We start from the raw sequence: 18,326 nt of genomic DNA, 5'->3' as shown, positions 1-18,326 counted from the left end.
CCCGAACCAGCCAGCCAACCAGCCAATCAACCGTCCAACCGTCCAACCATCCAACCCTGAAACGAAAAAAGACCTGCTCCAGCGGCCTGCTTCCGCTCCCAACTGCACCCTCTTGGCGTCTGCCCCTGCAGCTGTCACAGCAGATCGCAAACCCTGTCACGGAACAAACAAACATTCCAACTCCTCTGATCCATCGCTGCGATCACCGATAATCAGGCTCGGACGATGAAAGGCTCCCCTTCTCTGCCTCTGGCGAGGCACGTGCTACGGGGAGGTGGGCCTGCCTCCGGCGGCTGGGGCTGCGCCCCAGACCCCACTGCTCCTCTCGCTTCGCTCGAGTCGGTCCGTCGACGGTCCCCACTATCTCCTGCGAAGCAGGAGCCACGGGGTCTGGGGCGGAGCCCCAGCCGCCGGAGGCAGGCCCACCTCCCGTGCCCCTCTATTTACCCCCCCCCTCCCCCTATGAGACCGTTCTAACGGGGACGGGTTCGACCAGTGGGACGTGCAGCGCTCATGTATCAGGCTGAAGGTGGGGCCAGGAGGGGTCTTAAGAGTGTCTGAAACAAACAGATACGGCGGCCGGCGTTGGGATTTTTGCTTTGAGACCTGTATGATCCTGGTGAATGCTGTGCTACTTTGACTGTGTAGTATGAGATGAGACGGACGTGTGGTTGTGGTAGTGGTAGGGTAGCGTGGTATGCGGTGGAGGACCAGCGGGAGGTTGAGAGGCAGCAGCAGCTGAAGCAGAAGCCATGCAAAATTGGCGACGGTGACGTCGTTGTTTCTTGTTTGGATCAAACGGCACTGGCTGTTATCACAGCAGAAGCGCTTTTCAAACGCTATTGCAGCAGCTGCGACATAGCGTGTAAAAAGGCTGCTTCCATGCCAGCAGTGCCAGCAGCAGCAGCACCACCACCACCGACATCAGCAGCAGCATGCATTCTGATAGAGACAGTAACCGCGAACGATTGGCAAACGGCATTGCACCAGTCGACAGGGGTTCAACGGGCAGACAATAAACAATAACAATAAAATAATAAATATGAAACAGAAAATAATAAAAAACAAGCAACTGATAAGAGATAGACCGACTAACAACAAACAAACAAACAACAGGGGTAACAGACGGGTAACAATTGGTAACAGCAAACAACAACAGACATACAGTCAGACAGAGAGAGAGAACAGGCAGACTAACCTAGCAGAAAAGGTGACAGCGGGCTAGTCACAACCCAACAAAGAGTGTGACAAAAATTGACGTGCTAGAGGGCTGGAGCTAGTGACCCGGAGCCTGTGAGAGCTGAGCCCGAGTGAGACTGAGAAAAAAATCCGACTTAGACTGAGACGCAGACAGAGAGCCAGTCGGGTTAAATGCACGTCATCGTTGATGCTAATGCTACGTCGGAGTGGTAATTAGTTCGGTTTAGGTAACTGCGTCCTCGACAAAAGGCCAATTAAGACCAGAATGGCTAGCGAGCTTTTGTTGCTGTTGTTGTTGAGCTGCTCGCTAGGTAGCATTGGGTCTGATTAGATCCGGGCCGATAAGGGGTAATAATTTAGTCCTCCCGTTTCACATGTTTCACGACCAATTCATGCCAAGTGCTACGTGATAATCAGAGCAAATTACTAAGTAGGTTGTTGTGAAACGGGCCGTTGTGTTAGAGGATGCATTTGTGTAATTTTGCTATTCCTATTTTATTACTATCATTATTATTATTATTATTATTATTATTATTATATTCGTTATTCGTTGTGATCGTAGTGGGGCACCTTAGGCTCCTCGACGCTGCCACGCCGGTTCATTGTCATGCATGCTGCACCGAGCTCTGGACAACTAACCCCTAGATCTGGCATAGTCGATCTAAGATCGGCCCCACTGACAGCAGCACCTCCTCGACCCTCTCTCCCCTCTCCCTCTTTCCTCTCTCTTCAAAATTTTCTCCTAACAAACCTCGATCGATGAGATGACCGGCCGATCTGCTAACCCTGGTTCTAGCCGGGTCGAGACCCTCACGGACTCACGGGCGGTGGTGGTCCTGCCTCCGGCGGCTGGGGCTCTGCCCCAGACCCCGCTGCTCCTCTCGCTTCGCTCGAGTCGGTTTCGTCCACGCTCCCTGCCAACTCCTGCGAAGCAGGAGCTACGGGGTCTGGGGCAGAGCCCCAGCCGCCGGAGGCACACCTCCCCCAGCCCCGTTTGCTTGCTGCGAGCTCGCCAGATCGACAGACCCACGGGCAGAAATTCGGCTCGCCAGTTTCACCAGTGCCCCTCACTTCGCTTCGTTCGGCCCCAAACAAACAAAGTCGCCCCGGCTGGATCAATTGCCTCCGGCGGCTGGGGCTCTGCCCCAGACCCCGCGGCTCCTGCTTCGCAGGAGTTGGCTGGGCCATGGACGAAACCGACTCGAGCGAAGCGAGAGGAGCAGCGGGGTCTGGGGCGGAGCCCCAGCCGCCGGAGGCAGGACCACCACCGCCAGTAGCCCATAGTTGGAGTCCGGCCGTTGGCGGTTGTTTGCCGAGACAGGCAGAAAAGTGAAATATGTCTCATTTAACAGATTAAGCTTAGCCCCACTTTCTTTTCGCGACCCCTTGCTTCACGTACCTCAGACTGTGCATAGGCGTCAATGCAATGCACCTGCAAATGGTTAATAGCAGGCGGGCCGCATGTGCCAGGCCTAAACAGGCGTCCTAGTGCATGTGTATTTTATTCCTCATGCAGCATTCAATCAACAATCACAGAAAAGGGGGAGGGGGGGACCTGCCTCCGGCGGCTGGGGAGCTGCCCCAGACCCCTAGCTCCTCTCGCTTCGCTCGAGTCGGTTTCGTCCACGGTCCCCGCCAACTCCTGCGAAGCAGGAGCCACGGGGTCTGGGGCAGAGCCCCAGCCGCCGGAGGCAAGTCCACCCTCCCCCTTTTCTGTGATTGTTTTTTACCCCTATTCGCGGGTGCAACAAAAGGCACCAACTTGAAACAGCGTTGCAAGTGCGCAGTGTCTGATCCTCTATAGGAGTTGCATATTTTTTTTCCATGGCACCATTGGACTGCCAAAGTCTAATTGGTGCGCTCATTCCACACATTCTTAAACAGTCGTCTCTTTATAGTAATGGTACATATTGGCAATAAACTTATTAGCCTGACTCGCATTGATTGTGTATATAACGTGTTTCTCGGTGCTTACTAGGTTTTTTTTCTTTCTTTCTTTCTCCGTCTTATTTAAACCAGTCTTTTTCAACCCTCGTTTAGATTTTATTCTTTCCTTTCCTTAACTCGACTTTTTTTTCCGTTCTACTTTATTCTATTTAGATACCCCTCTTCATCTACCCCCCATCTCAATCTTGCTCCAAGATTGCTCTACGTCACTCTCTAGCCCAATTCAGTGCACGTTGACACGTAAATTTATTTACTCACTTCGTGGCCCGCCTGAGAATTTCTGCTCCGAGCCAATTGACCTGCCTGCAATACTGCCTGTAATAGTACAATCGCCTCTCTGTTACTGAATTCGTACCATTTTGTTTCGTCTCGTTTCTTTCGTCTCGTCCGTTTAGTTAGTGCCGTTTCGTCCCATCCGTTTATTTGTGCCGTTGTATCCGTTCTGTTCGGTTGTTTTTTTTCTGTTATTAAACTATTACCCTAACAGACCAACACCAGTCACCTTCATTAATTAATTTTATTAATTGGTGAACCGACGGTATCAACCCCACTATCACCGCCTCGTTATTTAGTCCTCGCCCCGCCCGTGTATACCGTGTATACCGATTCTAGACAGTAATCTTGGATTAAGATTTTTTGGCAGAATTTCCTTTTTAGCGATAAACCAAGTCTAGTCATACCAGACAGGCTTAATTCCCCACCTCGCTCTTTTTGTTTTTTCCCTTTCCGATTACATCGCTAACCGGTGGACTGGATATTTCGTCTCATTCCGTTAGCCAAGCCCCAAGTAAGTACCAACCACGTTGAAAATGTATGATGCCCGTATCGACACGATCGCCTGCGCCACCTGCCGTATGGGGTCTAGTCGAAAAACGATAAACCAGATTTGTCCTGATCTATCAGAGCACCGACCACGCCTTTTCTTTTTCAAAGATTATAAAAATGAGCCGAGGGTGGGGTGTTCTTTTTAATTGATTGATTGATTTTATTTTGTTTTTTTTTTATTTGTTTCTTGTTCAATCAAACCTCGCTTAATCGACTTTAACACTAACGTGTCTGATAGATTTTCATTAGAAAGAACTTTGTTCGGCTACATTAAGCTATTAAACTTTGTATCTATAAAGTTGACCACATTCCCTACCTACCTGTCTGATCTAACTGCTACTCCTACAAGTGACTTATATCACACGTTCCTTCTGACCTGTATTTTGTAGAACCATTGACGGGTATTTTTTCCTTGTGCTCTACTACTACTATCCTTTTTTCGTTTAAAAGCATTTTCATAAAAGGAGAATCCAATTGATTTGGCTTTTTTTCTCTTTTTGTTCTTTGATTCAAGTCACCTATTACTTTTCACGTGAATTTTTTTTGTTGACGTTAATTGTCACTGTCAATTTAGTATCTTCTCACAAATCAAAAACCAAAATGCGTTTTTCAAAGTCGTCTGTTGCTGTTGGTGCCTTGATGGTATCCTCTGCTGTCGCTACTCCCGTCAATGTCTATGAGACAGAAATCGAACTCCACACTGTCACTGTTGTTGCTGGTCAACAAGCCCCTGCTGCCCCTTCTCCCGTTGTAGCTGCTGCCCCCGCTCCTGCTCCTCCTGCAGTTTCCCAGGCCCCAGCTCCTGCTCCTGCTGCTCCTGCCGTGGCTCATTCTCATGCCAATGGTCCTCAAACCGTTGTTCTCACTGTTGATGCCGGTGCTGCCCCTGCTCCTGCTCAACCCACTTCGTTTGCCGTTGTAGCATCTGCTCCTGCCCCTGCTGCTCCTGCTCCCGCTCCCGCCTCTTCTCCTGCTCCATCCAGTCAATCGACCCCTGAGGCTGTTGTCGACTCTTATGCCCAAGGAATCCTTGATGCCCATAACCAAGACAGAGCCAAGCACTCTGCCTCTCCCCTTGTCTGGAATGCTACTTTGGCCGCTTATGCCCAACAGTATCTTGACAACCAGAACTGTGTTTTCGCTCACAGCGGCGGTCCTTACGGTGAGAACATTGCTTCTGGCTACGGCAGCCCTTCTGATGCCATTGGCGCCTGGTACGGTGAGGTCAGTCAATACAACTTCCTCACCGGTCTCTTCTCTGAGGCCACTGGCCACTTCACCCAAGTTGTTTGGGCCGGTACTGAGCAAATCGGATGTGCTCAAGTCAGCTGTAGCGGTGGTGCTTTCTTTGCCTGTGAATACTACCCCAGAGGTAACATCATCGGCGAGTTCCTCGAGAACGTGTTTTCCAACTAAACCACCACCATAAAACGACATGCCAGGCTGGCTCTGCATGTCCTTTCCTTGCTTTCTTGACTTCCTTTTCTTGTATGATATTCGATTCAGACTCAATTATTTCTCTCCTACAAAAGTCGTGTGTTGCCTCCGGCGGCTGGGGCTCCGCCCCAGTCCCCGCTGCTTCTCGCTTCGCTCAAACCGGACGTCGGGCCAGTGTTTTTTGGCTGGGGACTTATTCTCCTACGAGCTCTTGTGCTGCCTCCGGCGGCTGGGGCTCTGCCCCAGACCCCGCGGCTCCTCTCGCTTCGCTCGAGTCGGGCTTCGGGCCGGTGACAGTCTGGGTCTGGTTGAGGTGGATCTGTGGTTCCGAATTGCGGTCGAACTCGTGTGGACGTGACATCACCAAAAGTCGACAGTTGATGGCACTTCTTGTATCGGATATGATTTGACAAGAAAGATTCCTGGTTTCACTGGAGCTGCTGATATTGATTTTGTCTCAGATTGGCAAATTGGCTCTGTAGAAGAAGAGGTCTCAGTTGTTCTTGGTGCTCATGCCAATAACCCAGCACCTGGAAAGCACTGTCTCACCAAAGAACCAGGATGAGGTGACCTCTCTTGAGGCACTGTTATTTGTAACTTAACCTAATATATATATTCTCTTCGAACCTTCAGCTTGTAATTGTTACTAGAATCCTGTTGTCATCCAGGCATTGGCGTTGATCGAGAAAAGTAGCATACTTAACCTTGTCTCAGTCTGAAGCACCACCAGCGCAATCAGAGGTCGGTGGTTCAGTGGATCGAAAATACGACTCCAGGTCGTTTAAGTTTCTAGAACAGGTTCCCCCGACGTAACGAGCGAAGCGAGCTACGGGGTCTGGGGCAGAGCCCCAGCCGCCGGAGGCAGAAGTAGCACAAAAAAAAGAATGCATTAGTTAGCTCATGAGAAGGTTGACGGCCCAGTCGATGGACAGGGTTCGCAGGTCGGTGTAGTTTTGGCCGACTCCCACGAAGAGGACGGGAATGCCGGTGGAGTATGTCATGTTGACCATGCTTCCGATCATGTCGCCGACGGTGTCGCATTTGCTGATAAGGAAGAAGTCGAGGTTCCGGTTGGCACCGAATGCTGCGTTGAAGTTGCGTGCTTGTTGAACCGAGTCGGTTCCTACTAGAGCTTCACCGACCATGATGATTTTATCGGGATTAGCCAGTTGGCCGAACTTTTCCAACGACGACATGAGCCGGTCGTCATTGTGTCTTCTTCCTGCAGTATCAATGAGTACGACATCAAACTCGTTTCGTTGGCCATATTCAATGGCTCTTTGAGCTATCACAGCTGCGTCTTTACCGTATCCTTCGTCAAAGATCTGAACTTCTCCAGTACCTAATCGCTGGGTCAGTTCTTGTAATCTTCGTACATGCACTTTCAACTGCTCGACAGCTCCTGATCTGAATGTGTCACATGCGGCAATGAGCACTTTGTATTTATTCTGAAGAAGCCAGAACCCGATTTTAGAAAGGTTAGTGGATTTACCCACACCATTGACACCGACTACTGAAATGACATATGGTCTTTGTCGTGACTTTCTTGCAGCTTGAACCTCGTGTAACAGGTCTAGAGATGTGTTGGGTGTGAGGATTCGTCGTAATGCGTCGGTCATGGCTGTTCTTACCGTCGCTTCTACAGTAGTCCAGTTTTGTGTCTTGGATCCTACCAGACTCTTGTCAACTGTCGAACAGAGATGCTCAGCTACTTCTTTAGCAACATTTTTCTTCATTAAATGGTTCTCCATAGCAGCCAGAGCCTTTTGAAGATCTTCAGGACTGATGGTTTTACCACCAAGAAAGTTCCGTAGAAAACCAAACGAACTGGATGCTGCTGATGCCACACCGGCTCCAGAACCAGCTCCAGCAGCTGCTGCTACACTAAACCCGCCAGTTCCTGTACCGTCGTCTGTATCAAGAATACCTCGTAGTTCGTCAGAAAGCTCTTTCAGTACAAATTCTCCACTCTTGGTAGACGAGCCATAGTTTTTCAAATCACCAGTAAATTCCAGAACATTTGAAGTATCCCCGGCAGTCGCAGCATTTCCACTGCCATCTTTTGCTGACGAGTAATCAAGAACCACATCGTCGTCATCGTCATACTCCGCCATGCCAGAATCGTCCCATCTACGTCGCATCTTCTTCTTGGTCTTAGTAGCTGCAGATGGCTTGCCATCTTCAGCACCCGACTGGTTAGGAGATCCTGCTGATGGAGTTGTATTCGACGACTTTTTACCTCGTCGACCACCTCTTCTCTTTCCACTAGGCGATGAAACAGACCCACTACCATCTGTTTCAGCAGCCAATCCTGAAACAGCAGCAGCTCCAGCACCAGATCCAGATCCTGGACCACCAACAACCGAATCGCTTGTTAGTCCATCATCCGTGTCATGACCATTAGGACTATTTATAATCTCATATTCACCCTCGTCAATTTTGATGTTCTTGATATCAGGAGTAGTACCCTCGAGTTCAGCCAACCGGACTTTCAGCAGCGCCTCGAACTTGGTAAAGTCAATACCACTAGCAATTGGTTCACCTGCTTTGATATTATCTTTTATATCATCACTGAATAGCGATAGAAAGATCTTTTTACTGTCTTCTAAAAGACTGTCGACATATCCTAGCTGTAGAATAGTCTTGAACACTGCGACAAATGTCATGCCAAGATCATTCGACACAGAGTATTTGACGGTGTACCCATCTTTCTGGAATCCCGACGTGCTCGACTTGCGGTTCTCAATAAACACCGTCGAAATCAGCGTATTCACCACACTATCAGGAACATTGGCATACGTCGCCGAGTAGAGCACCACTCCACCCGACGAGAAAACCGACAGCAGATCAATCATGTCTACTGGCACTGACTCTCTTCAGTTCTTCTTCTCCGTTCAATATTTTTTCACACTTTCCACAATTAGCGTCCTTCTCAATCCAGACACTGCTTTCACTGAATCCAGAAACTGAATTCCTTATCCAAAAGACCACACGATTCCAAAGCCTTCCTTGCCGTTACTCTCTTCAGACGGCCATCAATCGAGATCAACTGCTGGCTTATCAGCCGTGGTCACATGGTTTAGCCGTGCCAGGGGGTCGTGCCTCCGGCGGATGGGGCTCTGCCCCAGACCCCGTGGCTCCTCTCGCTTCGCTCGAGTCGGGTGTGGGGTGGCCAACAGGAGGGGGTACGGGGTTAAAGTCTTTAGCGAGCCGGAAAAAAAAAGGTGCGAAGAGCGGGGTTTTCTACCGGTAAATCCACTCTTAGTCCAGCAGTCAAAGCCGCCAAAACCCGCAAAACCCGGCAAATCCCGGCTCACTTGACACCCCCACGCCCGACTCGAGCGCAGCGAGAGGAGCCACGGGGTCTGGGGCAGAGCCCCAGCCGCCGGAGGCACAACCCCCCATCCCAGACCAGACCCTGGAGTTGGACCCTGCGTCGGGAGCCGCGGTAGCGCCAGGGTTGGGGTGGTGTGTTTATATGTGATACCGATAGAACACCAGGTTGCTCACTTAGACACTGGACAGCTACCGTAGAGGCACGACTGACTGGAACGCATTCACGCGTGAATTTCGAAGTAAGTTTGAAGTCGGTTTGGTGATGAGTTTGGGCGGTTACAAGAGTGTGTTTTGGGCGAGAATGGTCGCGGAAATGTGCCGGTGAGAGCGGATCGGGAATATTCTAACCAAGAGACAGACTGGATTAGAGATTACGAGGTTGGTGTGTTAGTAATAACAAAAGCAGCTGGATACACAGTTTTAACACGAGAAGCTTAGTCGAAATTGTGGATGAAGCTTGATTTGCATTTAGAAGTGCGTGCATATTAATTATCCCGACAGCACAACGCCGCCAGCAACAGCATTACAAACCGAAAACAACAAAAAAGTGGGGCTATTGAGACTCGCAGCAGCGAAATCAAACTGTTTTGAGCTCTACTGGAGGACAATTGGGTTTTGGTCAATTGAGTCAGTTGCTGGCCTATTTCGGTTTTCTGTGATAGGGTTTTTTTTGTCGATTGGTGTGTGGTTTCAGGGCTTGGTGAACATCGTTTGCACGCAACTGCGGCATCGGATCACACATGACTGTTCCGTCTAGTAAAAGTTACCATTCAAACGGAAACGGAATTGGAACTGGTCTCGACGGGTTCGACGACGAGACAGATTTCCGACCGCTTCGTAATCGTGGTAGTATCGTGAAAAGCTATATTGAGAGCAGTGGCAGTGATATCAGTGACGAAGACGACTCTGACAGTATAGCAAACACCCGAAACCGTCGGAATAGGCTATCTGGTAAGGCCGGTAGTAAAAACAAAGACAGTAGTGACAGTGACACGTCAGGGAATGGGTCAGAGTCTTTGACTACAGCGGCCTCTTTCCCAATCAGACTCAAGATAGGTACCAAAGCAGCTAAGCTTATTGAGATGAGAAACCTGCGATCTCGTCGTCAGATCGATGACGATGATGACGATGGTGTTGAGGAGAATCATTCTGGAAATGGGTATATTAACGACGAGGATGAAGATGGGGATATCAGTCTAAGTCGGAGTCGTAGCAAGAAAAAAGATTATAATGAAGACAAAGACGATGAGGATGAAGAAGAGGATGTGGACGAGGATGAGGAGGATGACGAAAGCGAGAAAAATAAAGACGACGATGACTATGAAGACGCTATAATTCCTCGAAGACGACATTCTCGGAAATCAATCAACTCATCGTCAGCAACTGCAAGTAAAAGTACGAAATCAACTAGTCGATCGAATAATAGAAGTAGAAGGGGGAATATTGATGACGATGAGGACGAGTATCATGAACTAGAAGAAGACGACGAAGAAAACGACTCGGACGAGGACAATTCTGGTTCTGATAGCGAAGACAGTTTTGAGAAGTCACGCAAACGCAACCAGGATCGCGGGTTTATAGTGTCGGATGATGACGAGTCTGAATCGTATAAACGCAAGAAAAGGCGCCAAAAAATGGCTAAACGAGCCAAGAAAGTTGCTGCTAGTAGAAGCAGTAGAAGCCGGTCTCGACGAAGACGAGTTGATGACGACGATGACGAGGAGTCGGAATACGAATCGGATAATGGCCAACCAGAAGCTGAAGAAGATGAGATTGCTAATCTTCAGGAAGAATTGCGCGAACTACGTGAATCTGCTACACCACCTCCTGAACCAGTGAGAAAACTTCAGCTTCGAGAACGAAAAGAAGTCAACTACCAGATTTTACCACCACCATTACCAGACGAGTCTTTTGAGACGGTAGCAGTGTCTCCCGGTCGCAATACGCGGCGAAGAGGTGCTGGTACAGGTCCTATCCGAAGACTGTTTCCTACCACAGGACCATTTGGAGGAAACGACGTGGTCTCTGTATTCGGATCGGGTCCTGGTGGTATAGGAGCAGCAGCCGGAGCTGGTGGTCTAGGAAACTTCCCTGGTCTTCCAAACGTTTTAGGTGCTTTAGGAGGTCCTGGGGGCAGTGGTACAGGCGGAGGGCCTAATGATCCGACGGCGCTGATTGACTCTGATTCCAGTGATGACGAGTTGATTGGGGCTGGAGGAGCTGGCACCGCAGGAGCTGCCGGTGGCGCAGGAAAGTCGAAAAACAATGCCACTGGCGTGTCGCAGTTTGGCATCGTCAAGCCTAAAAAGCCCGGTCTTGCTGACGCCGACCCGCTAGGAATTGATACCGATATCGACTTTTCGGCCGTCGGTGGTCTGGACAATTATATTGACCAACTGAAAGAAATGGTCACCCTGCCACTTCGGTATCCGGAAATATATCAACGATTCGGCATCACTCCTCCACGAGGTGTATTATTTCATGGACCTCCCGGTACTGGTAAGACCCTCATGGCCCGAGCACTAGCCGCTAGCAGTGCTAAAGAAGGCAAAAAAATCACCTTTTTCATGCGGAAAGGTGCCGACTGTCTATCGAAATGGGTTGGTGAAGCTGAGCGACAGCTGCGATTATTGTTTGAAGAAGCCAGGAACCAGCAACCATCGATTATTTTCTTTGACGAAATCGACGGTCTTGCCCCAGTAAGATCATCCAAACAAGAACAAATCCACGCTTCCATTGTATCAACTTTACTAGCATTGATGGATGGTATGGACAATCGTGGCCAAGTAATTGTTATTGGTGCGACAAATCGACCTGACTCGGTCGACCCAGCACTTCGTCGTCCCGGCCGTTTCGATAGAGAGTTCTACTTCCCTCTGCCTGATCTCGAAGCAAGGAAAAAAATCATCTCCATCAACACCAAAAAATGGGATCCTCCACTGAAACCCGAGTTCATTGATCACGTTGCTGGACTCACGAAAGGGTACGGAGGTGCTGACCTGCGTGCTCTGTGTACTGAGGCTGCTCTAAACGCGATCCAGCGGAAATACCCTCAAATTTTCATGTCCAACGAAAAACTTCTACTCGACCCGCAATCCATCCATGTAACTCCTGTGGATTTCATGAAATCCGTTGACAAGATCATCCCTTCGTCTGCTCGTTCGACTTCATCCGGTGCCTCTCCTCTACCCACCAGAATCGAACCTCTGCTTGGCGAGCCACTCAAAAGCATCATTCACAAACTCGATAACCTACTCCCTCGCACCAAAAAGCTCACTCCCCTCGAAGACGCTCTCTACGAAGAGATCCCGGACCCCGATGGCGGGTTTGCCAGACAGGAAGCCCTCAAAAGTAAGTACTTTCCGTTGTCGTATTGCCTCCGGCGGCTGGGGCTCCGCCCCAGACCCCGCTGCTCCTCTTGCTTCGCTCGAGTCGGGCTTCGGGAATCGGACTCGTTGATTGGATTGCTAACTGTTTAGATTTCCAAACTGCAAGGGTGTTTAGACCCCGGCTGCTCATATGTGGCGAAGAGGGAATGGGCCAGCAGTATATCGGATCTGCCATTTTGCATCATTTGGAGGGTTTCCATGTACAGTCTTTTGACCTTGGAACGTTGTTGAGTGACTCGACAAGGACCCCTGAGGCTGCTATGATCCAGCTGTTTGTGGAGGCAAGGAGACACACCCCGAGTGTGGTGTATTTGCCAAATGTCGAGACTTGGTTTGCAACTATTAGTGATGCCGCAAAGTCCACTTTTAGGAGCATTCTGAGAAACATCAATCCGACAGAGTCGGTTCTAGTACTTGGCTTGTCAGACGTTCCATACGATGAGCTGGATCCTCAGCTCAAGGATTTATTTGGATACTCGAGTGAAAGTTACCAGGAGTTGGTACCTGTATCATCCGCAGAACGGTTAAAAGAGTTTTTTCAAATCCTCAGATATTACATCTCGAGCAAGCCGACTGACTACCCAGATCCTGACAAACGCCGAAAACGTGTGCTGGAAAAGCTGCCAGCTGCACCACCAGAGCCTGAAAAGATTCCTACAAAGGGCGAACAGAAACAGCTGGAGAAGAAGGACATGCAACTTAAAAATCTTCTCAAGTTCAAACTGAGCGGACTGATGGATTTGTTCAAAAACCGATACAAGAGATTCAAAAAGCCTCCTATCGAGGACTTTCATCTAGTTCATTTATTTGAGCCTCCTCCACCAGAATTAAACATCCAGCCTGCTTATGTTAAGCAGGGTGATAAAATTGTTGAGGTTGCTACTGGGAAGAGCTATTATAACATGGATCTAGACATTATTGAAGAAAGGCTTTGGAATGGATTCTATTCTGAGCCCAAACAGTACTTGAAGGACATTGAAATGATTAGCTCGGATGCTGTTACTACTGGCGATAGGGAGAGGATAATCAAAGCATCAGAAATGGTTGCCAATGCCCAGGTGGTGATTGATGAGATTGCTATGGACACTCAGTTCATTCAGGCCTGTAAAGAGATGCACCAGCGAGAAATCGCCAAACAGAAGCGAATACTGGCAGAAATGAGTCTCAATGGAAGTGTCAATGGACCTCCTTTACCTAACGGGACAGTGGCAGTTTCTACTGTTACCGAAGAGCTGCCAGCAATACTACCGTCTGCTGGCGAGTCAGAACAAGCAACAGTGACCCAAGTGCAATCTGAGACGGTTGTGGAAATTGATATTGAGTTTAATGGTACCACCGAAGCGAAGCTCAAGGAACAGGCTGATGACGATGTGGAAATGGAAGAAGCAAACAGTAACATAGATTCAGCTGTTGTTGAAAACTCTGAGGACGCTGTTACGACGCTTAAAACGGAGCCAGACTCAGTTTCGAAATCAGATCCGACTCCAGAACCCGAGCCCGAGCCACCAGTACCAGCACCTGAGCCAGAAGAAAAGGCCGATGTCGCGGATCCAGTACCAGCTTCGCCAATTCCAGAACCGGAACCAGAGCCAGAGCCAGAGCCAGAGCCAGAACTTCAACTCGATGAAGAGCTGCTGTCTCAATTTGAGTCACGTCTGGTCAGCGAGTGTACGAAAAACGAGCTTGTGGTAGAGCAACTGGAGCACATTAACACATGCCTGGTGGACACCATTTGGAAGCACCGCACGTCGTGGGACCGTAACAGCATCATCGCACATCTTCACAACAGTCTAGACGAGGTCCTCAAAGCGGTCAGTGCTACAAGGCAATAATGATATAATGAGAGTAGTTTGTATTATAACCATGCTACTGAATAATTTATTATTTGTATATTACAAGATGCCATTGACGTCAGTCTTCGTACCCCAATCTACCGTCTCCCCGATGCCCGACTCGAGCGCAGCGAGAGGAGCAGTGGGGTCTGGGGCGAAGCCCCAGCCGCCGGAGGCAAACCCAGCCCATCTAATTAGCCAACAAGAGCCTGGCAACGTCGAGAACTTTCTGGTCATCGCCATATTGGCCCCAGATTTGCATGCCAATGGAAGATACACCACCATAAGGGATGGAGATGGCAGGAATGCCGGCGTGGTTGGCGGGGACAGTGAGTGCGTCGTTGACATACGAGTCAACAGCCGACTCGGCGTCGAAAATGCTGTCAAAAGTTGGAGGCTTAGTTCGGGCAGTGGGGTGGATAACGACGTCGATGTTGCCTGGAGTGTATGAATTGTCGGGATACAGGACGTTTGGAGTAGCGAAGATAGAATTGAATTCCATCTGCAGCTTACGACGGACTCTCTGGGCCTTTTCGAAATGGTTTCCATATGCTCGGGCAGTGAGATTATAAGTTCCAAGAAGAATTCGACGTTGGACTTCGTCTCCGAATCCTCGAGTTCTAGTTGGTCCATACAGAGTGCCAGTAGGACCCGAGTCACGATCCGACTCGGCTCTACTGCCGTATCTCACACCGTCGTATCTCGCGAGATTCGAAGAAGCTTCTGCCAACGAAACAATGAAATAAGTTGGCAACGAACTTTTCAAAGACGGCAGTGATACAACTGTCACAGTATGACCGTCTCGTCGTAGTCGGTCGAGACATGAAATCCACATTTCACGAACTTCCGGTGACAAATCGATAATAGCCTCTTTAATAACGCCGATGTTGAGTTTTCGGTCTTTTGACCCCGAATTACTGGCAATTCTAGTATTTGCTTCGATTTTGTCCCGTAAAGACGGCGATACTGAGGTGGGATCCTGGGGATCGTAGTGATTTAATGCATTAAACGACGCCTCTACAAGCGAGATGTCCTTTGAAATAAGACCCACGGTATCTAGACTTTGAGCATAAGCCACGACTCCGTGTCTTGAAAGGAGTCCGTAACTGGGTTTGAAACCGATAACTCCACAGTAAGCACTTGGCAGTCGCACTGAACCACCAGTGTCGCTTCCTAATGCTACATCACACATATCAGCAGCCACAGCAGCAGCACTTCCACCAGACGAACCTCCTGGAGTCACTTCCGAGTCTGTATACAGCGGATTTAATGCCTTGCCGAAGCAACTGTTCTCATTAGTGGACCCCATGGCAAACTCGTCCATGTTGGTCTTACCAATAACCACTCCACCAGCACGCCGTAGAAGAGTGACGGCCGTCGATTCATACGGACTGGTGTATTCTTTCAGGATATCCGAACAACAGGTAGTCGGCAGGTCTAAAGTACAGAACAGGTCCTTGACTCCAATAATCTTTCCATTCAATGCTATCACCACCTGTTAGTTTCTCCGGGGAGGGGGGTCTGCCTCCGGCGGCTGGGGCTCCGCCCCAGACCCTGGTTGCTCGAGCTTCGCTCGAGAAGGTTAGTTGGGGAGGGGATGGGATTGCTTACCATTGTTGACGGGGTTTGCTAGACGGTCTTCGGTCTCAGCTCGAACGACGTCTGCTGGTCGGAGCGAGACAAATGCGTTGATGCGTTTGTTGTGTAGGGCAATGTTGCCCAGATAGGTCTCGAGACGCGACAGCGAGCTCATTACGGTTCTGGTCATTTTTCACAAATTGGCAGGCCGCGGCCTTTATCTTTTATATGAACCCTGGAAATGCAGATATTGGGTAACTCTGACAAAAAAAATTAACAGCTTATTGCCGAATTTGGGCTTATCAGCAGTTAAGTGCCCTGTCTGATCTCAACACAGTAACCAAACCGCGACCGTTTATGATCGGCATGCCAATCAGTGAAAAGTTTCCAGGGACCGCAGGTCATCGCAGGGCAGTACACGACTGCATAGCCCGCCGACAACCGGCAGCTGACCCGGACTCTTCCCCAAAGGCACCCGGGCCTCCAAAACTTGCACCGGACCCCACTTCACGACTCGAGCGAAGCGAGAGGAGCCACGGGTCTGGGGCGGAGCCCCAGCCGCCGGAGGCAACGCCCCAAAATGAAGTAGAATTCGTAGTATATTGGGTCGTTACATAATTTACTCAAAAGGAGTTTCATAAGGAACCTCGGCCTGGGGAGTGAGACGGAAAGCGTGACGGGTCTGGCCCTCGGCGTCCCAGTCGAGGAGAGCTGAGTGGACGGCTCGTCGGTTATCCCAGACAACCACAGTTCCGTCTTCCCATTTGGCACGGACTTGTGTATCGGCGCTCTTAGCAATGACATCGTAGAGGAAGTTGAGGAGGTAGTCAGACTCTTCGCTCTTGAAACCCTCGACATATCGAGTGAACTGGTTGTTTACAAAGATGGCCTTCTTCTTAGTAACGGGGTGGGTACGGACGATAGGGTGGGCTGTCTTGACAGGCTCACGTCTGACAACACCACCTCTGACTCTGGAGAACTCGGCTTGCTCGTGTGCAGAGTGAATGGCTTTAAGTCCGTGTAATCTCTTCTTGAACTCCGGTGACAGTCTGTTGTAAATTTCGACAGTGTCGGCAAAAACGGTATCACCACCAGTGGATGGAGAGTCTAAAATTCCCAAAAAGGTAGTACCAGGGGGTTGCTGCTCATAAGTGACATCAGAGTGGAAAGCAGTAGAGGAGATCTTCTTGGCAAAGTACTCGTCAAACACCTTTCTCTTAGAATCACGGTAAACCAAATGAACTTCAGGGTGACCTTCAGGAGATCCAGAAGTAGGGTGGATGTGTTGACGGCCAAAGTGTTCAGCAAATTTAAGGGCTTGCTCAATAGGAAGATCACGAAGATCTTGATCACGGAACACAACTACACCTCTCTCAGCAACAAATCTAGCTAAATCATTCTTAGCTTCATCAGAAAGCTGACTCAATTGAACACCTCGAATCTCGGAACCGAATTTAGGAGTCAGTTCAATGTGTGAGTAGCCAAACTTGACAATTTGGGTGTTTGCAGGAGCTCTCTTATCAGCATCAGTAGATGGTAATCCATTAGGGAACAAATTGGCTAGGTTCTCATCAGCCAAAAGACCAGGGTCTTTGAACTCGAATTGTTCATAGGGAGGGTACTTTTGCTCAGGGTTAAAGGTAGGAGCATAGTTAGGATATCTGAATTCGGATTTATCGAATTGCAGGTCCTTTCTAGTCTTCTCAGGAGTGTCGGACTTGATGTCCAGGTTCTTAATTGATTCCACAATAGAAGACATTTTTATTTCTTAATTGTACGAATGGTGTGAGAAATCGGATGATTGATAATCGTTAATATGAAATCCAAGACATTAGAGTGGTTTTTATACTTTTGACAACATAGCAGAGCCTAGCAGAGCACAGCAGACGTTGCTAAGTCTCTACTCCACAAGTCGGATTCCGAACAAGTATCACGTCATGCCCATAAAAAATAGCGCATACAAATAGGCGACGAGTGTTGTTCGACTTAATAAGCCGAGATATGATATATTGGGGTTTTAACTAATCTGATCAAGGACACGGTAGATTGGGGCTGTTGATTCGTTCAAAATGCACCGCCAAGATGTAACTCATGCACCGCCAGAGCGGGGAGGCTTCAAATATTTTCTTTTTAGGCACTTGTCACGATATATCCAGGCCAAAAAGTGAGGCAATGACCTGGACAAGCTAGCATGACATGTGTGAGGTTGGGAAGCCAATTTCTAATGGATAAGTCCTATTGCGCAATTGCCTTGACATCTTGCATGTTGATGCAGGACCGATAAGATAGAGATTGTCGTACTGGAAATTTTCCAGCCGATCGGTGCATACAGAGATAAATGAGATATCTCAGGCTGAATTCCATGCCACAATTTCGACATTTGACGGTGCAATTACCGTGGCGCCATCGGACTCCAGGCTTGAGAGTCTCGGCCCATGAGATTTATTGTAGTGTTCCAGTTGCAATTAGCCGAGCCCAGCCACCCACTGGCTTTTTTTCTAGAGTCATTTTGTTTGCAGTATGTAAGATACAGGACCTATTCTGCAAGAAACCAAGTCCCCCGTTTTACCCTAGAATCTACCCTAATCAACCAATCAATAAATACGGTATTCAGTTATACCATTAAACAAATAACATCTATCGTTTTATTAATTTAAACTAACATTTGAATTTAACGTTCTATCTATTTAACATTTCACCAATAATAATTGGCAGTTGACAATTAACCAGTTTAACATTGACCAACGACAGAACTCTGCCAATCAGAACTTGTCGGTAAGTC

At 48.9% G+C, this 18,326-nt stretch overlaps 6 protein-coding genes across 6 annotated transcripts; 3 read left to right on the top strand and 3 right to left on the bottom strand.

Moving 5' to 3' along the window:
* Window positions 1-4,572: 4,572 nt before the first annotated feature.
* PRY2 (Pry2p) lies at window positions 4,573-5,388 on the top strand (the record flags this gene model as incomplete). Its single annotated transcript, XM_018879408.1, has 1 exon — window positions 4,573-5,388. The coding sequence occupies one exon, from the start codon at window positions 4,573-4,575 to the stop codon at window positions 5,386-5,388; it is 816 nt and encodes a 271-aa protein (XP_018737327.1).
* Window positions 5,389-6,302: 914 nt separating this feature from the next.
* On the bottom strand, window positions 6,303-8,264 carry SRP101 (Signal recognition particle receptor subunit alpha; the record flags this gene model as incomplete). The annotated part of the gene is made up of 1 exon (XM_018879407.1): window positions 6,303-8,264. One exon carries the CDS (start codon window positions 8,262-8,264, stop codon window positions 6,303-6,305), a length of 1,962 nt encoding a protein of 653 aa, XP_018737326.1.
* Window positions 8,265-9,485: 1,221 nt separating this feature from the next.
* YTA7 (Yta7p) lies at window positions 9,486-12,224 on the top strand (the record flags this gene model as incomplete). Its single annotated transcript, XM_018879406.1, has 1 exon — window positions 9,486-12,224. One exon carries the CDS (start codon window positions 9,486-9,488, stop codon window positions 12,222-12,224), a length of 2,739 nt encoding a protein of 912 aa, XP_018737325.1.
* A 56-nt stretch (window positions 12,225-12,280) lies between these two features.
* On the top strand, window positions 12,281-13,966 carry YTA7 (Yta7p; the record flags this gene model as incomplete). Its single annotated transcript, XM_018879405.1, has 1 exon — window positions 12,281-13,966. One exon carries the CDS (start codon window positions 12,281-12,283, stop codon window positions 13,964-13,966), a length of 1,686 nt encoding a protein of 561 aa, XP_018737324.1.
* A 190-nt stretch (window positions 13,967-14,156) lies between these two features.
* Window positions 14,157-15,275, bottom strand: HER2 (glutamyl-tRNA(Gln) amidotransferase subunit HER2; the record flags this gene model as incomplete). Its single annotated transcript, XM_018879403.1, has 1 exon — window positions 14,157-15,275. The coding sequence occupies one exon, from the start codon at window positions 15,273-15,275 to the stop codon at window positions 14,157-14,159; it is 1,119 nt and encodes a 372-aa protein (XP_018737323.1).
* An 888-nt stretch (window positions 15,276-16,163) lies between these two features.
* Window positions 16,164-17,303, bottom strand: JLP1 (Jlp1p; the record flags this gene model as incomplete). The annotated part of the gene is made up of 1 exon (XM_018879402.1): window positions 16,164-17,303. One exon carries the CDS (start codon window positions 17,301-17,303, stop codon window positions 16,164-16,166), a length of 1,140 nt encoding a protein of 379 aa, XP_018737322.1.
* Between the last annotated feature and the right edge of the window lie 1,023 nt (window positions 17,304-18,326).

This window comes from Sugiyamaella lignohabitans, chromosome B, assembly GCF_001640025.1.
Source record: "Sugiyamaella lignohabitans strain CBS 10342 chromosome B, complete sequence".
In the NCBI taxonomy this organism is placed as follows: domain Eukaryota; kingdom Fungi; phylum Ascomycota; class Dipodascomycetes; order Dipodascales; family Trichomonascaceae; genus Sugiyamaella; species Sugiyamaella lignohabitans.
Note: the sequence above shows the minus strand (reverse complement) of the source record. Positions and strands in the feature narration are given on the sequence as shown.